Raw genomic sequence first — 23793 nt, forward strand, 5'->3', positions numbered from 1 at the left:
TGTGGTATTGAGCTTACTAAGTACATTTGAATAAATTTGTTACCTGTAATTAATTTTGATTAAAATTACCATTATTCTTCACATACACTAATTATACACCCATAATAATTATTGCAGCGTTTAAATAATATTGCTCGCAAATTTTTATAAAAACAAGGAAAAAAGTAAACTTTCGTTTCGTTTGCTCACAGCACAATGAATGCAGAAGGTTCGCCAATTCACAATAGCCATGCACAATAGTCATCTACAATAAATTGACCGAATCAACCGTTCATATATCACTAGATTCTGCAATGGGTACTTTCGTGCCCTTGTATATTTCGATATAGGATTTTTGCAATCTGCAATCTTGAAAGAGCAAGAGAATCCCCCTATTGTCAAATGAAAAAGTTGTCCATAACAGTGTTTGATTCCGATCGTTCACTTGTATGATAGCTATATGCTATGGTACGGACGGGCTGATGGACGCCTAAATCGACTCTTCGCGGTACACTGATCATTCATATATTTATATTTTTGGTACGATCTCCGACGTTTCCTTCTGGGTGCTATGAACTATCTCTGCTCAGGAAGATTAAGTTCGGGTGTAATCGAACATTTCATACTCTCGCAATTTGTGAGGCTAAAAGGAGGTGAGATATTTTCAGGTGTTGACAAAACATATATTAGAAAATGTTGCAAACTAGATTTAAAAATATAACTAACTCAAAAAAAAATAGCTATGACATATCCGAAGGGCTAAAGAGAATATATTGAAGAAAAATTAACCGAATAATTGGAAATCACTGAGTAGTTGATATGTAGACCAAGATTTAGACAGATTGAATTTGGTTAAAATATTTGAGTTGATTCGTTGTTAAAAAAGTTATGTCCAGCTTTGATTATAGAAGAAATAAATATTAGTTAATAACTTATTTTCATATTTCTGAAGCTATATCTAATTGTTTATTACTTTCTCTACGCAAGATTGTACTATTAACCCTTCGCCTTATTTCAAAAATAAAATTTTTTTGGAAATAAATATTTTCATAGAGGCGCAAATTCTGGTTTAAAGAAAGATTTAGTAAATTGAACTAGTTAAAGTAAAAAGGGGTTCAGCTGATTTTCATGGGCCGAAATTCGCTTCAAACACTAAATACTATAAAATTTGCAAACTAAGAAGCACTAAACTAAAAAAAGGTAATTTCACAAATTTTTTGTTTAAAATAAATTACTAAGTAAAAACAAGAACATTTTATTATAAAAGACAAATTCCACAAGGACCTGCTGATGTTTCTCGCACTAACAGAAAAAAACAAAAAAAAAACGATGGTGAACAAACGTAAATAAAAAGAAGTAAAATACTTTACTCTGAATTTTTTGAAGAAAACAATGAAAGTGACTTAAAGTGGCAAAAAATGTAAAAAAATATCAATGCAAAATTTACACCATGATGAATAAAATTCTGGTTTCTGTTAATATTTTAAAACATATTCTTCAGTTTAGCATACTTACAGGCGGTGTTACCGGCTTTTGTTATTAATTTGAGGAGGGAGGCATGTAAAAATATATAATATAAAATTAGTATTAGTTTTTTGTTTTAAAAATAAATATTTGTGATTGTCAAACTACAAACGACTAATGAAGCGAATGGACTTTCAAATTTTATTTTATGACGTTGATGAAAATCCAAAAAATTGTAAAATCATTTTACGTATTTCTCCAAAAAAATGCATACCTTGAAAATGAAAATATTTCTAATACGAGTACTGTTCAGACAAAGTTTTTTTTCTTTTGGGCAAAAATATCCAGATAATATCGAATTTTATTAATGTGTTTCCATTTTAACTAATACTGAGTTCCACAAAACTTAAACAGATTGTCATGAATAAAATGAGGACGTATAACATCAATACCGAGCATTTTTTATTGTATAGAAGGTTTAGGTAAACAAATTCATTATTTATGCATTACATTGAATATGAACCGTTTTGTCCGATTGTTGGCGTCTTGAAGGTAATTGTATAATGCCACTCTCACAGATATCTTCCTTTCTATTGGCAAAAAACTGTAACATTAAATTTTCACAAGCTTCTCCAGAAACGATTTTTCCACCAGTAAAATCAGAAGGAAAAAAATAGTTTAATAACTTGATGTCAGGTCCAAACTATAAGGCACATGCATAAGATCGTCGTAAAACAGCTTTTGGAACATGGCAATCGGATTCGACGATTTCCATTATTTGATCGATATTTTTGAACATTGCTCTTGCAAAGCGTATTTCATCAAAATTACCGGAATGGAAACAACTAAACCATAATTGCGCGGGATTGATTTCTAAAAGTTCAGCATTTATCAATATGGCGAAATTCGTTTTCCTGGTATCCAGCTTTGACGTTTGACGCAAGCTCAAACATTACTGAGTCATGTAATCACAAAACGTGCCGAGACGTGTTTTTAGTACAAAACCTTATCTTTTCAGATGCTGATTACTAACCCTTACTTTACTTTTTGTGCGCTAAGGTCATCCTTTGTCATTTTGACTTCGACTTATTCTAAAACGCCATACAAAAATTTCGGAGGAGAAAACGAAACCAAAATATATATGTATCATATTTTCTTTATTTAATTTTTAATCAAGAAATAATGACATTCATATATACATACTTTTAATTGGTGCTGTACGAAAAATCAGAAGAAAACTAATAAATCTGTTTTCCAACGAGTATAAAAACGTGCGTCGTCGTTTCGACGAAGGATGATGGAACAGACTGGAAAGAGTAATAGATTTTTTTACTAGACCTAATTTATGATTATTTGAATCACTTGAAGTATTACAAAAATTGGTTTAATCATTGCAGAGCCCGTCTCTTTAAACTTCTGCATATATTTTCCAATTAATTGAAGTGATAAAGGTTCATTTCTTAATAAAGATATTTTGTAAGATCAGGTGGAACCTAAGAGAGTATTAGTTCATTATAGATAGACCGTTGAAGAAAATAAAATTAAGAAGAATTTTTAAAATAATTAATGATAGTGTTTAATGATCATGTAACTTTATTGTATAGTTGTATATACCTTATATTAAGCTTGCCACAACGTTTATAACTTCCAAAAGGAAACCCTATAAACCCTATAAACTACATAAATCAGTCTGTCCGTACGTCTGTGTTTATATAGGCGGACTAGTCACTCAGTTTTTGAGTTAACGATGTAAAAGTTTGCTACCGTTCCTTTCTCTTCAAGAAGCTGCTCATTTCTCAGAATCGCTGATATCGCACTACTACAGCATTTAGCTGACATACAAAAAGAATGATCAAAAACAAGCCCTTATATGGATTTTTTTTTTACTTTGCGAGGTATCTTCGCGATATTTAGCATGAATGGTATTTAAAGAAAACTCTGTCATCTCCGAACATATTTCCGGATCACTATATCATATAACTGCCATACAAACTTAAGTTCCTGTATGACTTATTTATTTGTGAAAGGTATTCTAGTTTCTAGGGAAGGGTATCCCAGTTTCAGTTCATCTGTAGTTAATGTTTTTTCCTGTGTTCAAATCAAACGGGGCATAATGCTGCAATTTCAGAGTTCTCAACTGTATTTCCAATCATACTCATGACAACAATTTCTAATGATTAATGAGCTTTTAATTTCTTGACTGCCACCGTGATTAAACACTTTCTGATTATTTCACACATACTTTCTTTTTTCTCGACTAATTGTAATTATTTGCTTAATTTGCTGCAGAAGCCGCGAAGATTAAAAAGTAATTAAATTTTCATTTCGAAGCGCAGCTGCATTTCACTTGTTGTTGCACACGAACGCGCAAGCTTAAGTGTTGGCGCAAGCGTTGGACAAACACATGCACACAACAATGCTTGTAAAAATGAGTATGTGCTTTATATGGTGTGCGGGTACGTTTCTTACTGAGGCCGGCGTGTGTGTTCCACTTTAATTGAATTTATTTATTTTTATAATCTTCACAATTTTCCCATAAATCAAAAAAATAATACATACAAACATACATGCATATATTTATATACACACACACACCGTGTTTGCGTTGTTGAGTCAGATGCGGTTGCAGCAAATGAAAATAACAACAAATAAAAGCGGAGAAAATTTAAAATATAAAGGTGCGGTTTGAAAGAAATTTGAAACTGCGGCTTAACTTGAAAAATCTTTAAAATAAATCGCATTTAATTGAAAATCTTTCACAAGAAACCAAAGCGCACAACAAAATTTAAAAAGCAAGAAAGCAAAAGCCGAAACAAAGAAATACCTGACAGATGCCATAATTGACATGATGACGTATCGCGCCACGGTGCATCACTGCCATCTTTAACAAAAAGCCCAAACATGCTGGCGCTTGAAAATCGAAAGCTGCAACACACATCAATGGTGCAACGAATAAATTGTTGAATGAGTGAATGAATAAATGAATGAATGAGTGCGATTGCCGGTGTGCGCGTGTGTAGGTACAGGTATTATGGCTGAACAACGGCGCGCGCATAGCACGCAGGTGAACCAACGATCAACAACCGATCGACAGAAAGGGAAAGCCAATGCTTGATGTTGACGCCGCCAGGCAGCAAGTTGTTGCAATACTTTCGTTTTCGATATGAAAATATTCATTTGTTGCACTTTTCAAAGTTAAGAGAAAAACGTAAAAAAAGGTGAAACCAAATGCTTTTAAATATGAAATAACATCATACGAAAAGCCAACGAATGGCAGCAGTGTAGAAATGAATATGTTGGTTTGGCTTCGTTTTCCGTAGCAAAACCTTCAGTAAGGCTCGCGAAAATGTCGACGACTTCACGAGCAACCTGCAGCAATGGTAATATCAATTTTCAACGAAACCAAAAACAACAGTTGTAGCAAAAAAAAAAAAAATGCAAAAACAAGTGCTCACGAAATTTTAATGTTATAATATTTTAGCTAACGGTGAGAATAGGTAAGAGCTTAACAAATTTCGGGCTCATGGGTGCACTTATAACCAGAAAATGTGAGACTTAAAAGCTTGCAAAGCAGAGTTTTTTTGAACATATTATGATTCGTACCTATTTCCAAAAATACTGAATTTCGTGAAGATATATCGTCAAATGAGAAAATTTCCCATGCAAGCATTTGACTTCGATCATTCAAACAATTTTTTGTATAAAATTGGTTTGCGTTTATATATTTTGTCGTGTTATGGAGTCTTACAGTTTTCAAACCATCTCGAAAGGACTTTTTCATGTCAGAAATAAAGCATTTCTTCCAATAAGGGATCATTTAATAAAATATTTATGGAACTGAAATGGATTCCGCTATTTGAGTAACAGTTCTAGGTTATTTTCAATAGTTTGAGAATCATTCTTGTACCAAACATCAACTCTACTACTGTTATTAGTATGATTTTTGATATATTGTATTCTGATCTCTAATAAAGTTGACATCTTCTAGATATAATTTCCTTCATTTTAATTCTGAATACATTTATAGTTATGTATAGTACCTTTTTCTATTGTAGATTAGGAGTTAAGGTGTTTCCTCCATCTTGAATAAAAAAACTTCGTTTAATATATAAATATGTCTTATATAATTTTGACTTCTGATCTTAATTTTCGCATTGATATAACAGTTAAAGGAACAGCAATTACTGCAACTATTTCCATAATACGAAAACTTTACGCCGGCCATACAAGAAAATTAATTAAATTTTTGTAAAAGTAAGCGCTTTGGAAACACCTCAAAGGCGGCCCGCACGACTTCGTCGGATATTTCGTTTCATATCTGCTGTAAACGTCGCTTAAACTATTATATTTATTAACTATCTATAGTATTATACTAAATATCTATAGTTCATTCTTCATTTTATCCAACATGAAACCTCATATGCAATAATCTAATGAATTTAGATCCGGAGAGAAGGGCGGCCATTCATACGATGAAATAAAACGTTGTGTTTAATCCAGATTTGAATGTTAGCCTTGTGAGCTGCAGCGAAATCTTGTTGGAAGGAGGGAAATCGTGCTTTTTTGGATATCGTTCCCTATACCATATCAGATGAAACGTGGAATATTACCTTCAGTGAAGGACCTGAGATCGTAAAACACATTCCTTGTCCATCCCTTCTCACGCGGGTGACTTCGTAACAGGATTGCAAGCAACAGAATCCACATTTGAACTAATTTTTTTATTCTGTAATCCCAAAAATCTACTTCCATATACTGAATGAAACAATAAAAACTAATTTTTATTACAAATACTGTGTTGAAAAAAATTTTAGCCCAAAAATCGTAACTTAAATTAAAACTGAAATTTTTATTTTTCTAAATTATCAATGAGAAAAATGTTAATCCAAAGTTTATAATTAAAAATAAAAGTTCTTCATTCCAGCTTTTTATTTGAAATTCCATTTTTTAATAAAAAACATTTTCTTAATTTTTATTTGAAAACTAGAGGACCCGTCCACGCTTCACTGTGGCTGATACATAGATAATACTACTACTACCATCTATGTATAGATTTCTATTAGTTGGATTACAACCATTAGTTAATGAGATATAGCATTTCTGTGAAGCAACTTGTGTTAGTTTACAAAAAAATGGATCTTAAAGCATTTCGTGTGTTAATAAATCATTGCTTTTTGGAGGAAAATACTGTTGAATTTGGGCACAGGGAAATCCACCCATGAAAAAATATTTGCTAAGCTTAAAGAGGCGAAAGCTTTGTGAAAAGTGGGTGCCAACAAAAACAACGAATAACTGATTCTGAGAAGTGTTTGAGTGCTCTCTAATCGGAATAAACCCGAATTTTTGCGTCGGTGATAGAAACATAGCTCCATCATTTCCCACTGGAGTTCAATCGACAGTCATTCTACATGATGAACCGGCTCTCAGGCGTGGAAAGACGAAAAGGGCGGCTGGAAAGGTTATGACATCAGTATTTTGGGATGCACGTGGTATAAAACATACTCAATGACTGATTACTGAGCCAGTTATCCTATGTCCTTACCCTGGTTCTAAGCTACCTCCCCACCAATTTTTAGCCAAATCGGTGCAGCCGCGTTCTTCAGTTATAAATGCTGTAACTAACAAAATTCCAAAACTGGACATATAAATTTAAAATGATTTTTTTTATCCCAAAACTTACTTATAGTAAATAGTGTCTAAAATTTTTAAACAAATCCTGAATAGTTCTTGTGAATGGTGTATCAAAAATTAACAGAAGCGGAATGAAAACTGTTAATAACCGAATAATGAGTATTTATAGCTTTTTCATCTTTTATCACTCTTCGGAAGAGAGAAATTTAAACTAGTACCAACGGTTTTAACTCCACGTGCAGAGTTATAGTTGATCAGAGTTGACTATTCCTATGACTAAAAATCGGCAGCTCTACTGAATAAATTAGATTGGTTAAGAAGATGTTAAACAACCAAAAGTACTCTCTTACGAGTAACATGAACAAACTCCATCTTTATAACTTTTGCATAGTTATTTTCCCATAAACCACATTTTGTTTCATCGTTATGACTGCGCCCACCATACTTCAATAATTGGCGTCACTGTGGCGGGACCATGCGATTTCTGCCTCCACTAATGTCTGTTGCTGCAGCTCTACAACTACAACTGCTATTGACTGCTTGCTTCAATTTTTAGGACAGAGAAATACATACACACGCGCATATAGTATGTATATGCGTTCGATGGCAGCAAGTGAAAGTGAATTTGATGGAAAGAAAGTGATCACCATTGTGCGCCACCATGTGCGTATGTAAGTGTGGAAATTGGTTGGAAAAGGGAGCCAGCGAAGCAGCAAGTAGCCAATGAACCGACCACAAAGGCAACCTGTTCGCACGATTTATATGTGCATATGTATATACGTATATATACAGCCAACAGCCAAGCAGTCTGGGCGCCCGACAGTAGCTCAGTGTGCATATTGCGACGACTTCAAGTTCAATTAGATGAATTCCCATTCGCTGACTCCGTCCTGTCACTTCACATTCTTAAGCTATTTGTAGTTTTCAAAATGAATGCAATCTATTGTTGTTCGGTTGTCTTTTTATGGGCACAACAATTGCAATAGCAACAGCAGCAGCAACAGCAACAATGCTGACATTTATTTATTTACAATTAAACTGCAATTAAAGTGATGAACGTTGAAGCAAACGAACTGTCGATGACTGCCATGAAACACATACAGACATAAATACTGGTATACCGTAAACGACTGAGCCGCCTGTCTGATTGACTAAATAACCGCACGAATAATTGCGCTATGGCACATAGTGCACTACAGTAGTAATAAATTCACTGACAACAAGTTGAATGTGCCATACGGTTGTCATCATCACAAGTCAAGTACAGTTGCTTGTATGTGAGCTTGTGCGGCAGCTAACTAGTATTTGTGTGTGTGTATTTAGAAAATCTAAATTGAGCTGGCATTTGCAGTTAGTGTTTCCTTAGACGTTCATAGCAGGTGGAGCAGTCGACTTATGACATTTCGATCAGAAATCAAGAAACCACATTTGAAAAAATAGCAAATACCAATAATAATTCCTTTGGAAAACTGTAAACTATTTCCAATTTTTAAACAGAGGTTAATGGCGAATTAGCTGAAGATTTCAGAAGAAGACAAGCATTAAATAACTATGCGGCGTGGAACCGTTAACTGGTATGGAGTTTAACAGAAGTGGAACTTTAATTAAGTAAGTTCAAGCACGACTACCATTTATAGAACACAGCGTTACGTATGAGTGTATGGTGCAGAATGAAATAGGTATTAACTTTGTTCATTTCACATTTAAAATAATTTAAAAGATTGCTTCTTGTTATCATATTATATAACGATTAACTTGAAGTAACTGAATGAGATTAGCTGAACTCTTTTATATTTTCCTTAAATCCTTAAAAAGAAACAAAGTTAATTGTAGCTACATTGAAGTTACAATATTTTTCACCTACGGAAAACGTTTTCTGGTGCTTTCTAGCCTCTTTTTATCCCTAAATGACCTTAAAGTCGAAGCTCTTTCTCATATTAGGTTGTTCCGCTCTTTTTCTCTTTATTCAATGTTTTATAAGAAGTGTTATAGTGATCGAATTTACTTCAAATATGCGCCGTTTCGTTCGATGATCTGTTTTCATCTAGATGGAAACTTCATAATGCCCCCTCCTTATTTGCGAAAAACTCGGACAGCTACTTTTCACAAGCCTCTTTTGAGTTCAACTTTACACCAACCAGGGCGTTCGCCATGGACAGGAACAGGTGGTAATGCTTTGGCGCTATGTCCGGTCTATATTGTGGATGCGATAAAACCTCTCATCCGAGCTCCCGTAGCTTCTGACGAGTCATCAACGAAGTGTGTGGTTTGGCGTTGTCCTGGTGGAACACTACATCCTTCCCGTTGGCCAAATTTGAACGTTTCTGGTCTGTCGCCTGCTTCAAGAAGTCCAGTTGTTCGCAGTAGATGGTAGAATTAAGCGTCTGGGCCATATGGGAGCAGCTCATAGTGGATGATTCCTATCCAATCCCATCAAACACACAGCAAAACTTTCCTGGCCGTCAATCCCGGCTTGGCCACTGTTTGGGATGATACACCGGCCTTCGACCACGACCGTTTTCGCTTGATATTGTTGTATTTGATGCATTTTTCGTCGCCAGTCACCATCCGCAGTTCGAAGTGATAGAGTGCCATCCCCCAAAACAACATTAATCTCACGGAACGTTTCTCTAGCGGATTTGCCTTTAACGAAGAAAAACTTTAAAATAGCGCGAATTTCGGCTTAAGTGAACTCCATGTTTACACGTCTATAATTGTTGAACGCAATATCCAAACTAAACATGCATAGCGTCGTTTCGTAGGTTATGTCAAGACTTTTCAAAGATATTTATATGTTATTGCCAGATATGAGCTCTGTTGCGCTTTATACATAGCCGCGATTTCGAAAGGCAAAAAGGCGGAAGGGAGATATTTGATAACCTAAGTATTTTGATTGGTCAGTCTTTAGCTATAAAGCAGAGGCTATAACATAGACTTCGAAGAGATGGATATTTAGAAGCTCTAAAATATTCGATGCGTTGGAAATCGGTAAGAGTGAAGGGAAAGAGTGGCCACGTTTAATGTTTTCAAATTGGTCAAATTTTACTAAACGAAAAACTGACAAGCGCAAGTTTGCCTAATTAAGAGCTCCGAGAACGGGCTGATTACTTCTCATGGACTACGTGACGGAAGTCTATCTGATATCGCTAAGAACTAAATCTGGCCTAGCAGGCTAATCTATCATAACCTACATATTATTTACATTAGTTATATTACGCAAAACTACAAGCCTACATGGGTAGAAAGCCTTCCAAGATGGTCGAAAGATTAATGAAGACATACCTCGTTGTGGATGACAGTGGACCTCATCAACATCAACAGATGAAAATATTAAAAAAGTAAAGGAGACGGCAATTGCTAGAGAGATGGCAAGAGAGCTCGACATCTCTCGCGAGTTCGTTCGAATGATTTTGGTGGATATATTTTTTTAATATTACCGTAAACAGGTCTCTTTAGACATGTTTGATCGTGCGGATTCCGTTCTTGGAGAGGTGATGCTCATTGTTTTTTTCGATATTCGTGGTTTGGTGCGTCATAAATTTGTTCCAAAGGGACATACGGTCAATAAGGAGTTCAGTTTGGCCGTATTGTGGCGTTTGCGTGAGAAAATCTGGCCTGAATTGTGGAAGAATAATTCATGGATTTTCAAGATGATAATGCCTCATCGCATCGAGCCACGATTGTGACCGAATTTAAAGCTAAAAACGCAACGAATGCGTACCGATCAACCAACGTATTCACCAAATTTGCCTAAGTGTTATTTTTTCTTGTTCCTCGAATTGAAAGAAGCTATTAATTTATTTTTAAAATAAATAGAATAGTTAATTCTAAAAAATTCTCTACTTGTTAATTTTATTGCAGTTTCTTTTTAAAGTTATTAAAACGCGTTGCTTGCATAACCATAACCTAGAAGAACTTGGTTTAAACCGAAATAAAATTTGTATGTTACAGATAAGCTTTATTTTAAAGGCGCTATTTTGTTCATTCCATGCTCAGCGTAATGCTTATTTAAGCTTGGACCAAACTCGGAGTCGTTTGTGCTTGTTTACCCATGTTTACTAACACTTTTGCTTAATACTTTCCATTTTTGTTTACTTATGCTTCTGTTATGTATTTACTTTTTATCATTACATATACCATACCATATACATGTAACATACATATGTATATGTACATATATCTCTTTTCATGTATATGTATATGCATATATGTACTTTTCAAATTGTTCAATTCGCACTTGAATTTGTATCCACAAGCGTTAATGAAATTCCCTCATTTGAACTGCAATATGGTACAACAACTACACAGTAAACTTGTATATTTGGCGCCTCCAAAATGAGAAATGCACGTTTATATTATACCATATATCAAACTCGTGTTATATACATATCAACGAATATTGATAAGTGTGGTTGCATTCGTTCAACCGTGCTGGTGGGGTGTTGCTGGTTGGTTGGCTGTCGCCACCGTAAGGTGTATTCTCCTCACATTCATGAAGATACATATGTACATATGTACGTATATATATGTAGTATGTATATAAAAGCCGACGGGAGCGGTGGCTCATCACAACTCTCTCTTTCCACAGCTTCAAACGCAATTCAAACGATATTTTATGATTTTCGTATTTGTTTTGTTGTTGTGTGTGCGAGTTTTTTTTTAATTTCTTGCCTCCTTTTATTACATTTTTTCGTTGATTTTTTATTTGTTCATTGACATACAAACAATCGAGAAAAAAAATCGTTTTTATTATATTACGCGTTGAGGTGAAAAGTGAAACGAATGCTTAGCGCAAGTGCGCCGTCGTATTGGAAAAAGAGAAAAAAAATACATACAGTATGCTCCTCCAGCTGCGCAGTGCGTATGAATGATTGTCGATTCAGGTATGTGGCTTTGCAGCTGCGGCTCTACCTAAGCTTGGCATTTATTTATGAATGAATGCAAGGTGAACGTAATTGCATATGCGCTGCGTTCAATTTCCAACGATTAATTCGAATTTTTTGATTAATTATTGTGATTACTTTTATTTGCGGCGGCATATTTTCAAGACTCATACAGCGACAAGTGGACTGTAAGTTGGGTGCAAGACAAGTGGCGGAGCGCCAATGAGATTGCAGATAGTATATTTAAACATACATACATATGTACATACAAATATATTAATTCGCGCTCATACACACCTATGCACATCTGTATGTAGCATAGAATTATGTATATGCCATATAACAACTTTACTAATTTTTGCTGAATTCACTAATGAACGCACATAAGCCTGTACATATATACAAACATACAAATATACATACATGCATACACAATTTGCCACCGTAACGAATTCGATTTCATTTATTGCATTGACTATAAATGATTGCTTAATCCGTTCGTAAATGTTGCTAATGAAAAGCATACTTTTTCTTTCATACCAACTCGTGAATAGATGTAATTTTCCATGTATACGCGAATTTAATACACATGACTATGTTATATAGGCACACCACCAGTCTATGCTTGTTTGCCCCTGTTGAGCGTATGTATGTGAATATGTTGGTATGTGGTATTTTTGCTGGCAATGAACGAACTTTGGCAGTTTGGTTACTGCAGCGCGTTGATTGATTTCATTACGGTTGCTTACCTGTAAGTGAGAAAGAAAGAAAGTGATTAAATTTTTAATTAATTTTAAATTGAAAGGAAATCAGAAATTTTTATAGCACTTGAATTTTGTTTTATGGGAAAGAGAAATTGAAAGGTGTATTATATGGATTCATAGCACTCTATTTATATTAATTTTATTGCCGAAATAAACTACCTCATTCAGAAGTAAGCGTAAGATAGTATTAAAATTTTCCTGGTTTGTGGTGCAGTTAACATTTTTATGTGTCTCTAATATTAATGAGACTTTAAGTTTTAGAAATATTATAGAAAATATCAGTGACTGCAACAACAGCCATATTCGCCAAGCATTAAAGAGTAGCGGTGCATACACATTATATCAGCTGTTTAAACAGACTAACAGCGATTAAAACCAAGAAAAAAGTTTAACTTTATTTGCGCCGAAGCTAATATACCCTTCACAGGTGCATTTCATTTAGTAACTATGTGCTTAAGTAAATCTAAAGACGTAAACGGCCAAGATAAATGCAAGCATTTGACACCGATCGTTTAGTTTGTATGACAGCTATACTCGTATGTTATAGTTTACCGATCTGAAAAATTTCTTTGGAGATTATATTATTGCCTTAAGCAGTAATCCATGTCAAATTTCGTGAAGATACCACGTCAAATGCGAAAGTTTTCCATACAAGCCCTTGATTCCGATCGTTCAGTTTGTATGGCAGCTATATGTTATAGTGGTTCGATATCGGCAGTTCCGACAAATGAGCAGCTTCTTGAAGAGAAATTGACGTTAGCAAAATTTCAAAACGATTTCTTAAAAACTGAGGGACTAGTTCGTATATATGTACTTATACAGACAGACGGACGGACATGGCTTAATCGACTCAGGTCAACATACTGATCATTTAAATATATACTTTATATGATCTCCGACGCTTCCTTCTGGGTGTTACAAACTGTACTCTGTTCAGGGTATAACAAGATAAAAGGTTAACTTTATTTGCACCGAAGCTACAATACCCTTCTCAATCATAAAGGTAGTTCCATGCCAAATTGGGTAAAAATATCTCGTCAAATGAAAAAGTTTTCCAAACAACTGAACTTTGTGAGATATCGCCTCAAATGAAAAAGTTTTTCGTACAAGAATTTAATACTGATTGGTCCGTTGTGTGGTAGCTATATGCTTTAGTGGTTCGATGAGCAATTGCTTATGGACAAAAGGACGTGTGAAAGTTTTCAGATCGATATCTCTGAAACTGAGAGACTATTTCGCATATATGTATAAAGAGACACAGACGGGCATAACTAAATCAACTCAGCTCGTCACGCTGATGTTTATGTGATCGCCGATAAAAATATTCGGGGGGCAGTGTATTCATTCAAAACTCTTGGTTCGATCAATGTTGTCGATTATGTCCAACATTTACACGAAACATGGCGATTATTATATTAAATGTAGTAGTCTTTATACAGTTTAATATCAAAGTAAAAAAATTTCAAAACGACCTTCTAATATCAAATCCTACCAAAAGACATTACAAATCGTAGAAGAGCGGGTGACATACTTATTGGAATGTATAATGCTGTAGTCAGTTCGTGTATTGAATAGAAAATTTTCCCAAGACGAGATGATATGGACCAAGTTTTGAGCATCTTTCGAGAACTTCTTCTGCAGTGACTTCAATGTCATGATGCGTGTGCAGCAACGCCAGGCCGTTCAATCTATTTTGAAGCTTGTTCGTCCTTAGCCACGTTTTCTTGAGCGTTCAAAGCTCACATTTGTCACAGGAAGTGTGCTATGAATTATGGGGTATAGCTCTACATCACAGTTCTTCAACGCCTCTAATGCAGTAGTCGGTAATTTATTGTCTTTCGACTTTTGCTTCTGCCCCCAATTTCATGTTCACCCTGGAGCTTCAAATGTCGCACCACGTTGTCATTATCCCAAAGCCATTTGAATCTATCTAGCAAGCAGTTAATAAATTTTCCTTTTTTATGGTTTTCAAAGCACATAATTTTTCTGGAAGCGAAAAACGCAGTTGAAAACCCTCCAATACTTCTCTTGAAAAGCGCTTTTTTAAATCTGCGCCGATTGTATCCAACAAAAGATGTACACTGAGTACACTGTAGTACTGTTCGCAAGTTCTCGTGCAGAAATTTTCGTGTCTTCTTTGTCGGCCGCAGATTCTTGGTTTTTCTTCGTCAACTTTCAGTACTTCCGCTATTTTTTTCGTGTCTGAAGAAATTGATCGAAAATGTTGCTCAGCTTTTTTGTGTTCGATTTCGGAATGGGGGAAACTTCCCCTTCTTCCCCCCTCTGAATACACAACTGTATACATATATACATAAACATATGTGTGCCTGGAACTACACATTTAATTCTCTTAATATAAATATGGTAAATGCGGTTAACGAGGTCTGCTTTACTACAGATTGAGCAGGACAACTAGTTAAAAATATTCTCTGCCACCACGTTGCTATACATTTCAGTTCATTTTGCACGTTTGGTTTTATGAATGAAAGCAACTTTGCGAATATGGACTCTAGAAGTATTGACTCTTATGTATCCAAACATATGTTTGTATGTAGGCATGTATATAAAAGTGATAAGAAGACATTTAGATTGCTGCACAAGCTCAATTGCAATGAGAGCGAACTCATATACATAGGCTCCTAAAAATGAGGTGGCTTGACTTGATATATCAAAAAGTTGAGGTAATACATTCTTTGATTCTTTATCATCTAATAATAAAGTACAAGACTGAAGCGGAATGAGTTAATTGCAACTGGCGCGGAAGTTCAAGCCGCTTTATATACTTATGTATCTAATATCGAAGAAATATAATTTTTTACTCATAGGCTCTCCATGTTCTACCTGAAAAGTGCGTAACTAGAAAGTCATTCGGTAGGGCATTCATTTTGAAAATTCGGTAAAGAGTAGCTTTCTAAAAAATCAGCACACGTTTCTTGTAGACTCCGAAATTCTACTCGGAAAAAACATTTATTTTTTTTTTTTGCTTAAAGAGGTCATTTGTAAGTCGCTAGAGCAATTTTTGTACAAAATTACTTAAATATTCCCATTACACAAAATTTAGTAGCATTAGTAGTATTTTTCCACCTACTCGTTGGAACAATATGACATTGCTATAAGCTACCGGAGCTTTCACGAAAAGCTCAAATTTATTACGCTCTTTAGCGGTTCAGTAGTAATGCCATTAGCCCACTTTGTTACTGCATGTGTTAGCAGCGTAGAAGAATTTTAAATTGCAGCTAAATCTCCTACATATGTTTATATGTATTTACACATATATAGATAGAGGAAAATCATATAAGTATGTAGAGATATGTGTGTAAATGCACAATATATGTGAATTGACCAAATTTTTACCAACACAGCAAAAAAAAAATTAGTAACATAAAAATAAATTTCAATATTGCAACAGTTAACGGTTTTACGTACGGTGTTTAACGAATGCCACTTTTGATGCCAGCAACAACAAACAATTTGCAATTACGTACATACATATATGTTGCCATGTGTGCAAATACCTCGAGAGGAGTACACAAAAGGCCAACGGAAACAGGCGTTTCGGCCGGACGATCTGGACCGAAACAAAAAACAAACAAAACACACAACAAAATTGGCGGTTAGCTGCTGTTTACTGCCATTGACTTGCAACAACTTACAGGCTGTCTGTGTTGACGCTTCAATGCTGTTGCAACTATACAACTGTTGACGGATCATCTTGTTGCGATTGTAAAGTGGTTTGTTGTTAATATTGTTGTTTTTATTGCAGTTGTCACTGTTTCTTTATACAATGTTGTTGAATTGTGCAAAAATTCAGTTATATGTATGTTGCACTGTGTATATGTATATGCATACGAGCATGTGGCAGCGATACATGGTGAACGAGTGCACGCGTGCGCATTGCCACGGCCGGCAGTTGTGGCTCATATGACTGCACAGTAGTTGCTACAGTTGTGTGCGAAGACAGTTGTCATTGTATAATGTTTGCAACATACAGTTAGCAATGCTGGCGTGGCAGCCACTGCAGCGCATACGCGGACTGGCAGCAGAAAGGCTCGATTTTTATAGCGCACCAATTGCATATTGTTGCCTCGGAGACATTACCGGCCTACAGAATCATGTTCGCACAAAAACACACAGACACACACAAACACAAATATGTATTTCATTGTACACGTGTGTATGTTATGAACAAATATACGAATATATGCCAATATGGCAGCAGTAAATTCTGTGCATATCACAAACAAAAATCAACTGTCATGTCGTATGCCGCTAGAATACATACACACACATATCTATATGAGTGTATCGGTTCCTTGGGTGCATGCGCTTGTGCGTGTATCAATGACGGAAGTCGCATGAATTCGCGTACATATTTATATACAATCCGTACCTAGTTGTACTCATATGGATCTGCGCCGCTTACTATCTATCTACAACTTTGACTCTAGCTTTGACGTTGGCTTCAAGTGAATAGGTGTATATTCACATACGCACATACACGTGCACAAACTTAAGAATGCATGTAGTAAGTATTATTTGTTGCCAATAATGTTGCTGTTGCGGTTCATGTTGCTTTTATCTTCATGTTTACCTTTACAGCAATGTGTATTGCTCAAGCGCGTATTTCGCTCGCAAAGCCCAGCGAAAATCTGCTTCATACAAGTACAAACAATTGCTTGCTGTTGCAATATGTTCAATTTCATATATGGCTGAGACAAAGGTGAGCTTACTATACATTGTATGGTCTTGTAAATCTTATCTGAGATTTAGTGAGTAATCTCATAAAGAAAGTTCAAGTAAAACATGCTTCTTAAAATTATAAATAAATACAAATATATAAGTATACAGATTGGCAACATTGAAGTCCATACATATGGATATTCGGGAAAACTTGTCGATAGTCAAAAGCAAACGACAATGTGAGGTATGTATATGTTTTCGACACTTGAGGTCTGTTCAATAGTTTATTTTGAAGATCTTCGAATGATCATTTCATCACAAAATTTTAGTTTCTTACGCCTATTATTGTATTAATTAAAGAAAATTTATTCAAGAAAAAGCAATCTTCAATTTCATTGTAATGGATCTGTGGACTTCTGTGAGACTATTTAGATCATTTCTAGGCAGGCAGCCTATGATAGAATGCTAATTGAATTAAATAAATTAATTCATTTTATAGTTTGACCTATATGTGTATATATTTCTCATCTGTCAAACAATTAATTTGTGAGATATAGTATAATTTAAAGTGACCCAATGGTTAGAAAATTTGGTGTTGATACTAGAAGGGTCTGGTTTAGTTAAAAGCGCACATGCGTAAGTGGTTTTATAAATTTCCCAAAGTCTAAGCTCTGAGTACGAAAAGTGTCTTTACTACGGAGCCCAGTCCAAACGCGCAAAATCAGCGCGATAAGTCGGTATAATCGGCTGACACAGTTATGGTGGAGGAAACGTTTGGAAGACGACCCTAAGTGAGAAGGAATAAGCTATTGTTTATGGTTTTTTGTTTAATACACGGTGTCACAAATCAATTACAACAACAAAGCCTTAACTTCGAATGCTCCCAAGCTATAATACCCATCACCGTCGTGTCCATTTTTGGCAGAGCGATAACTAAAAAAATGAGGGAATATAAACGGACAGACGGCCATAGCTGAATCAACTCTGTTCATCGTGTTGACTATTGACATATATAAATTTTATAGATATTACGAAGATCGTACCAAAGCTTCTTCGTCGATCCCGTTAGCGCTTTGAAATCGGAGTCTTCCTAGACGGTGTCGTCTCTGCGTTATAAAGCGCAGTAAAACCGCTGTGAACTGTTCCCATCACGACAGAAGTATGGGTATGGATGCACAGCAAGTAGATTCACTGCGTGCATCGATGGGATTAGTGGCCCCACCGACGCTAGGACCGAAATCCCAGCCGATTTTTTTCATCGTTTTCTTCTATTTAATTTTGCGCCAAGTATCTCCTTAGCAATGGAAGATGTACATACATGACCTTATCTTCAGTGCCGTATGCAAAGCATAGTCACCAGGAAGCAAAGGAAGGATTTATGTATAAGCCCCTGTCTTCGCTAGAAGACGCCTGTTCGCAGCGCCCAGACGTACTTTATGAACCAGCCCAGTTGCCATGCTGAGAGGGTGATGGCAGCGATGCTCATTACCCAGTCAGCACATCATGGAGGAAACAACTAAGAGAACTTCCGCATGTAATATTATGAATACTGAAGAGGAGCAAAAACCTTCACAAAATCAAATTTACTCGAAAAGTATATTTCTAGAAATAGAAGATTGTATCGACTCTTTATATTCGAAATACCTCCCACGGTAACTTTATTTTTAGTATTTCCTGATTGTTGCTAACCTCGTTCAGCTTCGGAATTTTTCTCCACAAACCCAACAAATGTTTCATCTGTCTATGTATTTGTACAAAATATCTGAATTAAGTCCTTTAAAATTATATAAGAAATAGTTTATTTACCTGTTTTCAACTTCTATTAAAATTTTTCGCAAATAAACGCAATAATGTTCAATTTAATGTTTTTGAAATTTTAGTCAACCAAACTTTCAGAAAGTGGAAATCCATAATACCACAAAAAATTTTAAGTTTGGTAACACTTCAACCGAAACTTGTTTTCTTGACAAACTCAGTTGATATCAATAAAACCGAGTTTCAAACCATAAACTAAAGCCCAGTTAAGTTGAAAATCGTAATAGAGCTAATATTTCCCCCAAATGAGTTTAAAATTACACAATTTTCACATTATTCGAGAATTTTGGCTGAACACATAATTTTTTTTTATTTTAGTTGACAATATAATGTAAAAATGTATGTTAAAGTGGTATATATTATTCTATGACTAGTTTGCTCTCCAAATATTCAAATAGTTCTTCTAGTAATACATACTAACGGGTGATTTTTTTGAGGTTAGGATTTTCATGCATTAGTATTTGACAGATCACGTGGGATTTCAGACATGGTGTCAAAGAGAAAGTTGCTCAGTATGCTTTGACATTTCATCATGAATAGACTTACTAACGAGCAACGCTTGCAAATCATTGAATTTTATTACCAAAATCAGTGTTCGGTTCGAAATGTGTTTCGCGCTTTACGTCCGACAAATTTTGTTCAGCGATGAGGCTCATTTCTGGTTGAATGGCTACGTAAATAAGCAAAATTGCCGCATTTGGGGTGAAGAGCAACCAGAAGCCGTTCAAGAACTGCCCATGCATCCCGAAAAATGCACTGTTTGGTGTGGTTTGTACGCTGGTGGAATCATTGGACCGTATTTTTTCAAAGATGCTGTTGGACGCAACGTTACGGTGAATGGCGATCGCTATCGTTCGATGCTAACAAACTTTTTGTTGCCAAAAATGGAAGAACTGAACTTGGTTGACATGTGGTTTCAACAAGATGGCGCTACATGCCACACAGCTCGCGATTCTATGGCCATTTTGAGGGAAAACTTCGGACAACAATTCATCTCAAGAAATGGACCCGTAAGTTGGCCACCAAGATCATGCGATTTAACGCCTTTAGACTATTTTTTGTGGGGCTACGTCAAGTCTAAAGTCTACAGAAATAAGCCAGCAACTATTCCAGCTTTGGAAGACAACATTTCCGAAGAAATTCGGGCTATTCCGGCCGAAATGCTCGAAAAAGTTGCCCAAAATTGGACTTTCCGAATGGACCACCTAAGACGCAGCCGCGGTCAACATTTAAATGAAATTATCTTCAAAAAGTAAATGTCATGAACCAATCTAACGTTTCAAATAAAGAACCGATGAGATTTTGCAAATTTTATGCGTTTTTTTTTTTAAAAAAGTTATCAAGCTCTTAAAAAATCACCCTTTATATATCTCAGTTTTCGCAGTTTCCACAAGCTGTTAGTAACTTCTAAATATATCATGTAGGTTAAAATAGTATTTCTTCTGACGTTTTCACCTTTAATGCTAAATAATATGAGAATATTTATGCACAGAATCTTAGTTTATGTAATTTTGTTATAGTAAGGCCCTAGAAAAAAAGCTTGTTACTGAAAGTGTTACTTAAGATGTAAGGTGTAGTAAGGATTTTAGTACGATTGCATAAGTATCTTTCTTCAGCTGCTAGTGTTCAATAATGCGGCAATTTTCTTTGATTTAAATATTTTATTATTGTTTTAAAGCTAGTATGTTTAAAGAATTCTTCAACAAATAATTATTTACTGAAGTTATTTTATTTTTATCAATACCTAAAAGCCAATGGTGCTTAAGACAGTGATATGCGGAACTTAATTATGTATATAAGTCATATAAGTGGTTTTTGAAGTGTGAATAATCGCAAGTTGGTGAAAAATAATAATTAATTTCACATACATGTATAAAATAATATATTTTTCAATTTGTTCAATGAAAACTTAACAGTAATTTGAATAAAAATAAACAAATCTTGCAACATAATTGTCGACAAGCTAATCTTATCACAAACATAATAGCCAATAGCATTTTAAGAATAAACTATTTATGTATAACTATTTGTAAACGCATATTACTTAGTTGAATGTCAAAACGCTTGATGATATTGTCTTATGAAATTCAAGTAGCTACTCAAGTCAATGGAAGTGTGGGTAAGACCAGTATGGACGTGAGCGTACAAGCTCGTACCTTAGCATAAGAAACAATATACTATTATACTAGTATTAGAAGTAGAGGCTAGTGGAAATGCACAATGCATATTTTTATGCCCATATATAGATGTGTACATTAATTCTTGCTATATTTACAGTTAATAACTCATTATCATTGACAACATTATGAAGGTGAGAATTATGAATAGAGCAAGCAACAATGTTAATAATAACAAATAGTCTCAGTAATTTGTAGGGTATATTTAGGAACCTTATTGTATACGAAAGTGTGCTTGTAGAATAAATGTAAATTTCTGTTTTGTGTAATTATTGAAAAATATACATACAGATACTCGTATGTATGAAAGAAACTAAATAAGAGCTATGAGAATATGAATATTTCGTCGAGTCTATCTCTTCTATAGGGTCTAATGAACATTTTGTTGTTTCTTGATAGCCCAATAGTGGTTTATAACACCAACCTTACAGTTTTTTTTGAGAACTGAGCGACACCTCGATATCTTTAGATAAACATTCGTATCTCATAAACTACTTAAGCTGTTTTAGACAACTCGAGAATAACAAGAAAAAAATGTTAACCTCGGTTGCATCGAAGCTATAATATTCTTTACAAATACAAAAGTTTCCACACAAGAACTTGATTTTGATCGACCAGTTTGTATGGTAGCTACGATGTTATAGTGGTGCGATATAAATAATTCCGAGAACTGAAAAGCTTCTTGAAGAAAAAAAGACGTGTGCCCAATTTCAATATCTCAAAACCTGGCATATAGACGGCCATAGCTTAATTGACCTAGCTCGTCACTCTGAACATTCATATATATATTTTTTAGGACCTTATAAATTTCCTTCTTGGTGTTACAAACCTCGTGGCGCACGAAATCAGAATAACCGTCATTGATTCGAGATTTCTTTGATTGCTCTCTTGTCTAAAAATTTACATGTGAAAGCAACAACAAAGTTTATGATATGAATCCGATACAACAAAGGCCAGGAAAGAAGCCCTTTAGCCAAAAGTTTTATCTATATTTCGAAAACCGCATGACGGGGCATCTTGGAAGATGAACTAAGTCATCTATTTTGCACAAGAACAGTCTGTAAATTGGTTTATTTCTACAATTAACACTTTGCAATTATAAATCTTAAATTTTTGTCGCCCAAAGTACAACTATTTACAATAATACTATCCAAGCTTATAGCTGTTAGCTGCAAGCTTAGTTGAATAAAACTACTATCACCCTATGCAACCAGTTACGCACGACGGAAAGAAAAAACGCAATGGCGTATTAAAAGCAGGAAAAGTCAAGTCAAACTGTTAAGCAGCGGTTTTTTATTACACGCATAATTACGTTTAAATTTATTACCCATAAGCGAACAGTCGTTCATGCGTAGGTTTTTAAAACTTCCGCTGTCATTGTCACATTTGGCCCGTTTGCTCAGAGCCCATAAATGTTATTTAACAAGGAAAATTAATTTTTTCGACAAATTTGAAATCCACCAAAGGTTATATCATTTAACTACGCATGCGGCAGCTACTATCGTAACAACCAGCCAAAGCGCAATATGCAGTACAACAACAACAATAATGTCAACCATAAAAGTGCTGTGGGGCATCTGCTGCTCATTGCTTTGGCCACAAAGCACCTCGGTGATCAAACTTTGGTTTTGTTTGTATTTTCGTTTTCAATGAATAGTTGCCGGCGCCGCTGCAACTGGATTTTGGCTGTTGATGTTATGGCAATATTACGTCGTTGCGCGTTGCAATAAAAACGTGAAGTTGAAAAATGAGGAAGACACACAGAAATTGCAGCAGCAGTCAGAAAAGGGGGTATCAAAGGTAGTCATACGCTGTGAATCTTATCAGCCGGTAGCTGCCGAGCGAGAAAAATGCTAAAAAAATAAAGATCAATTTGAACCTTAACCCAGGTAGCATTGCTGTTAAAATATGTAAACGTAAGCTGCACAAAAACCAAAGTCGAAATAATAAAAGTTCGATGCAAATAAAAAACAAAACCAAAACACAACACCCATCATTGCCCGTACAACACTGTTTACATAATTTTATTTTTTGTTTACAATTTCAGTTTTTTTCATTGGTGTTCCTTGTATTGAGAAAATTCCATATATAACTTGCTACACTATGTATGTTCGTATATGCAACAGCTGCCGCATCTTTGCTGGTACGTCGATTATGCAGCACTGTTTCACATAAAGTTCAAAGCGGAGGTCAATAATCTCTCGAAAGAGGTCGGTCGTACAGGGCTATACGGTGCAGGCGTGCTGCCAGACGAATCGCATATATGTACGTACCGGTATACGGTTAGACAAATCGCCAAGCGGTCGATGATAAAATATTGAAAATCGTTGAAATACTAAAACAGACAATGTTTTAATGTCGATGATATGAGCTTATCCTTAGTTTAAAATATCCCTACGG

General features: G+C 35.2%; 1 protein-coding gene across 3 annotated transcripts in view; it reads right to left on the minus strand.

The window, feature by feature from the left end:
* The window catches only part of LOC105232986 (protein outspread-like), a 156073-nt gene that overhangs the window by 80431 nt on the left and 51849 nt on the right, over positions 1-23793 (minus strand). For 2 of the 3 annotated variants that reach the window (XM_049461439.1, XM_049461452.1), the window contains exon 3: positions 1495-1509. The exons of the other annotated variant lie outside the window; for it this stretch is intronic. In XM_049461439.1, the coding sequence (XP_049317396.1) occupies positions 1495-1509 (15 nt within the window). The remainder of the gene's footprint in view (positions 1-1494; positions 1510-23793) is intronic. 3 annotated transcript variants of the gene reach the window in all.

Source organism: Bactrocera dorsalis, chromosome 1 (genome assembly GCF_023373825.1).
Source record: "Bactrocera dorsalis isolate Fly_Bdor chromosome 1, ASM2337382v1, whole genome shotgun sequence".
Lineage (NCBI taxonomy): Eukaryota > Metazoa > Arthropoda > Insecta > Diptera > Tephritidae > Bactrocera > Bactrocera dorsalis.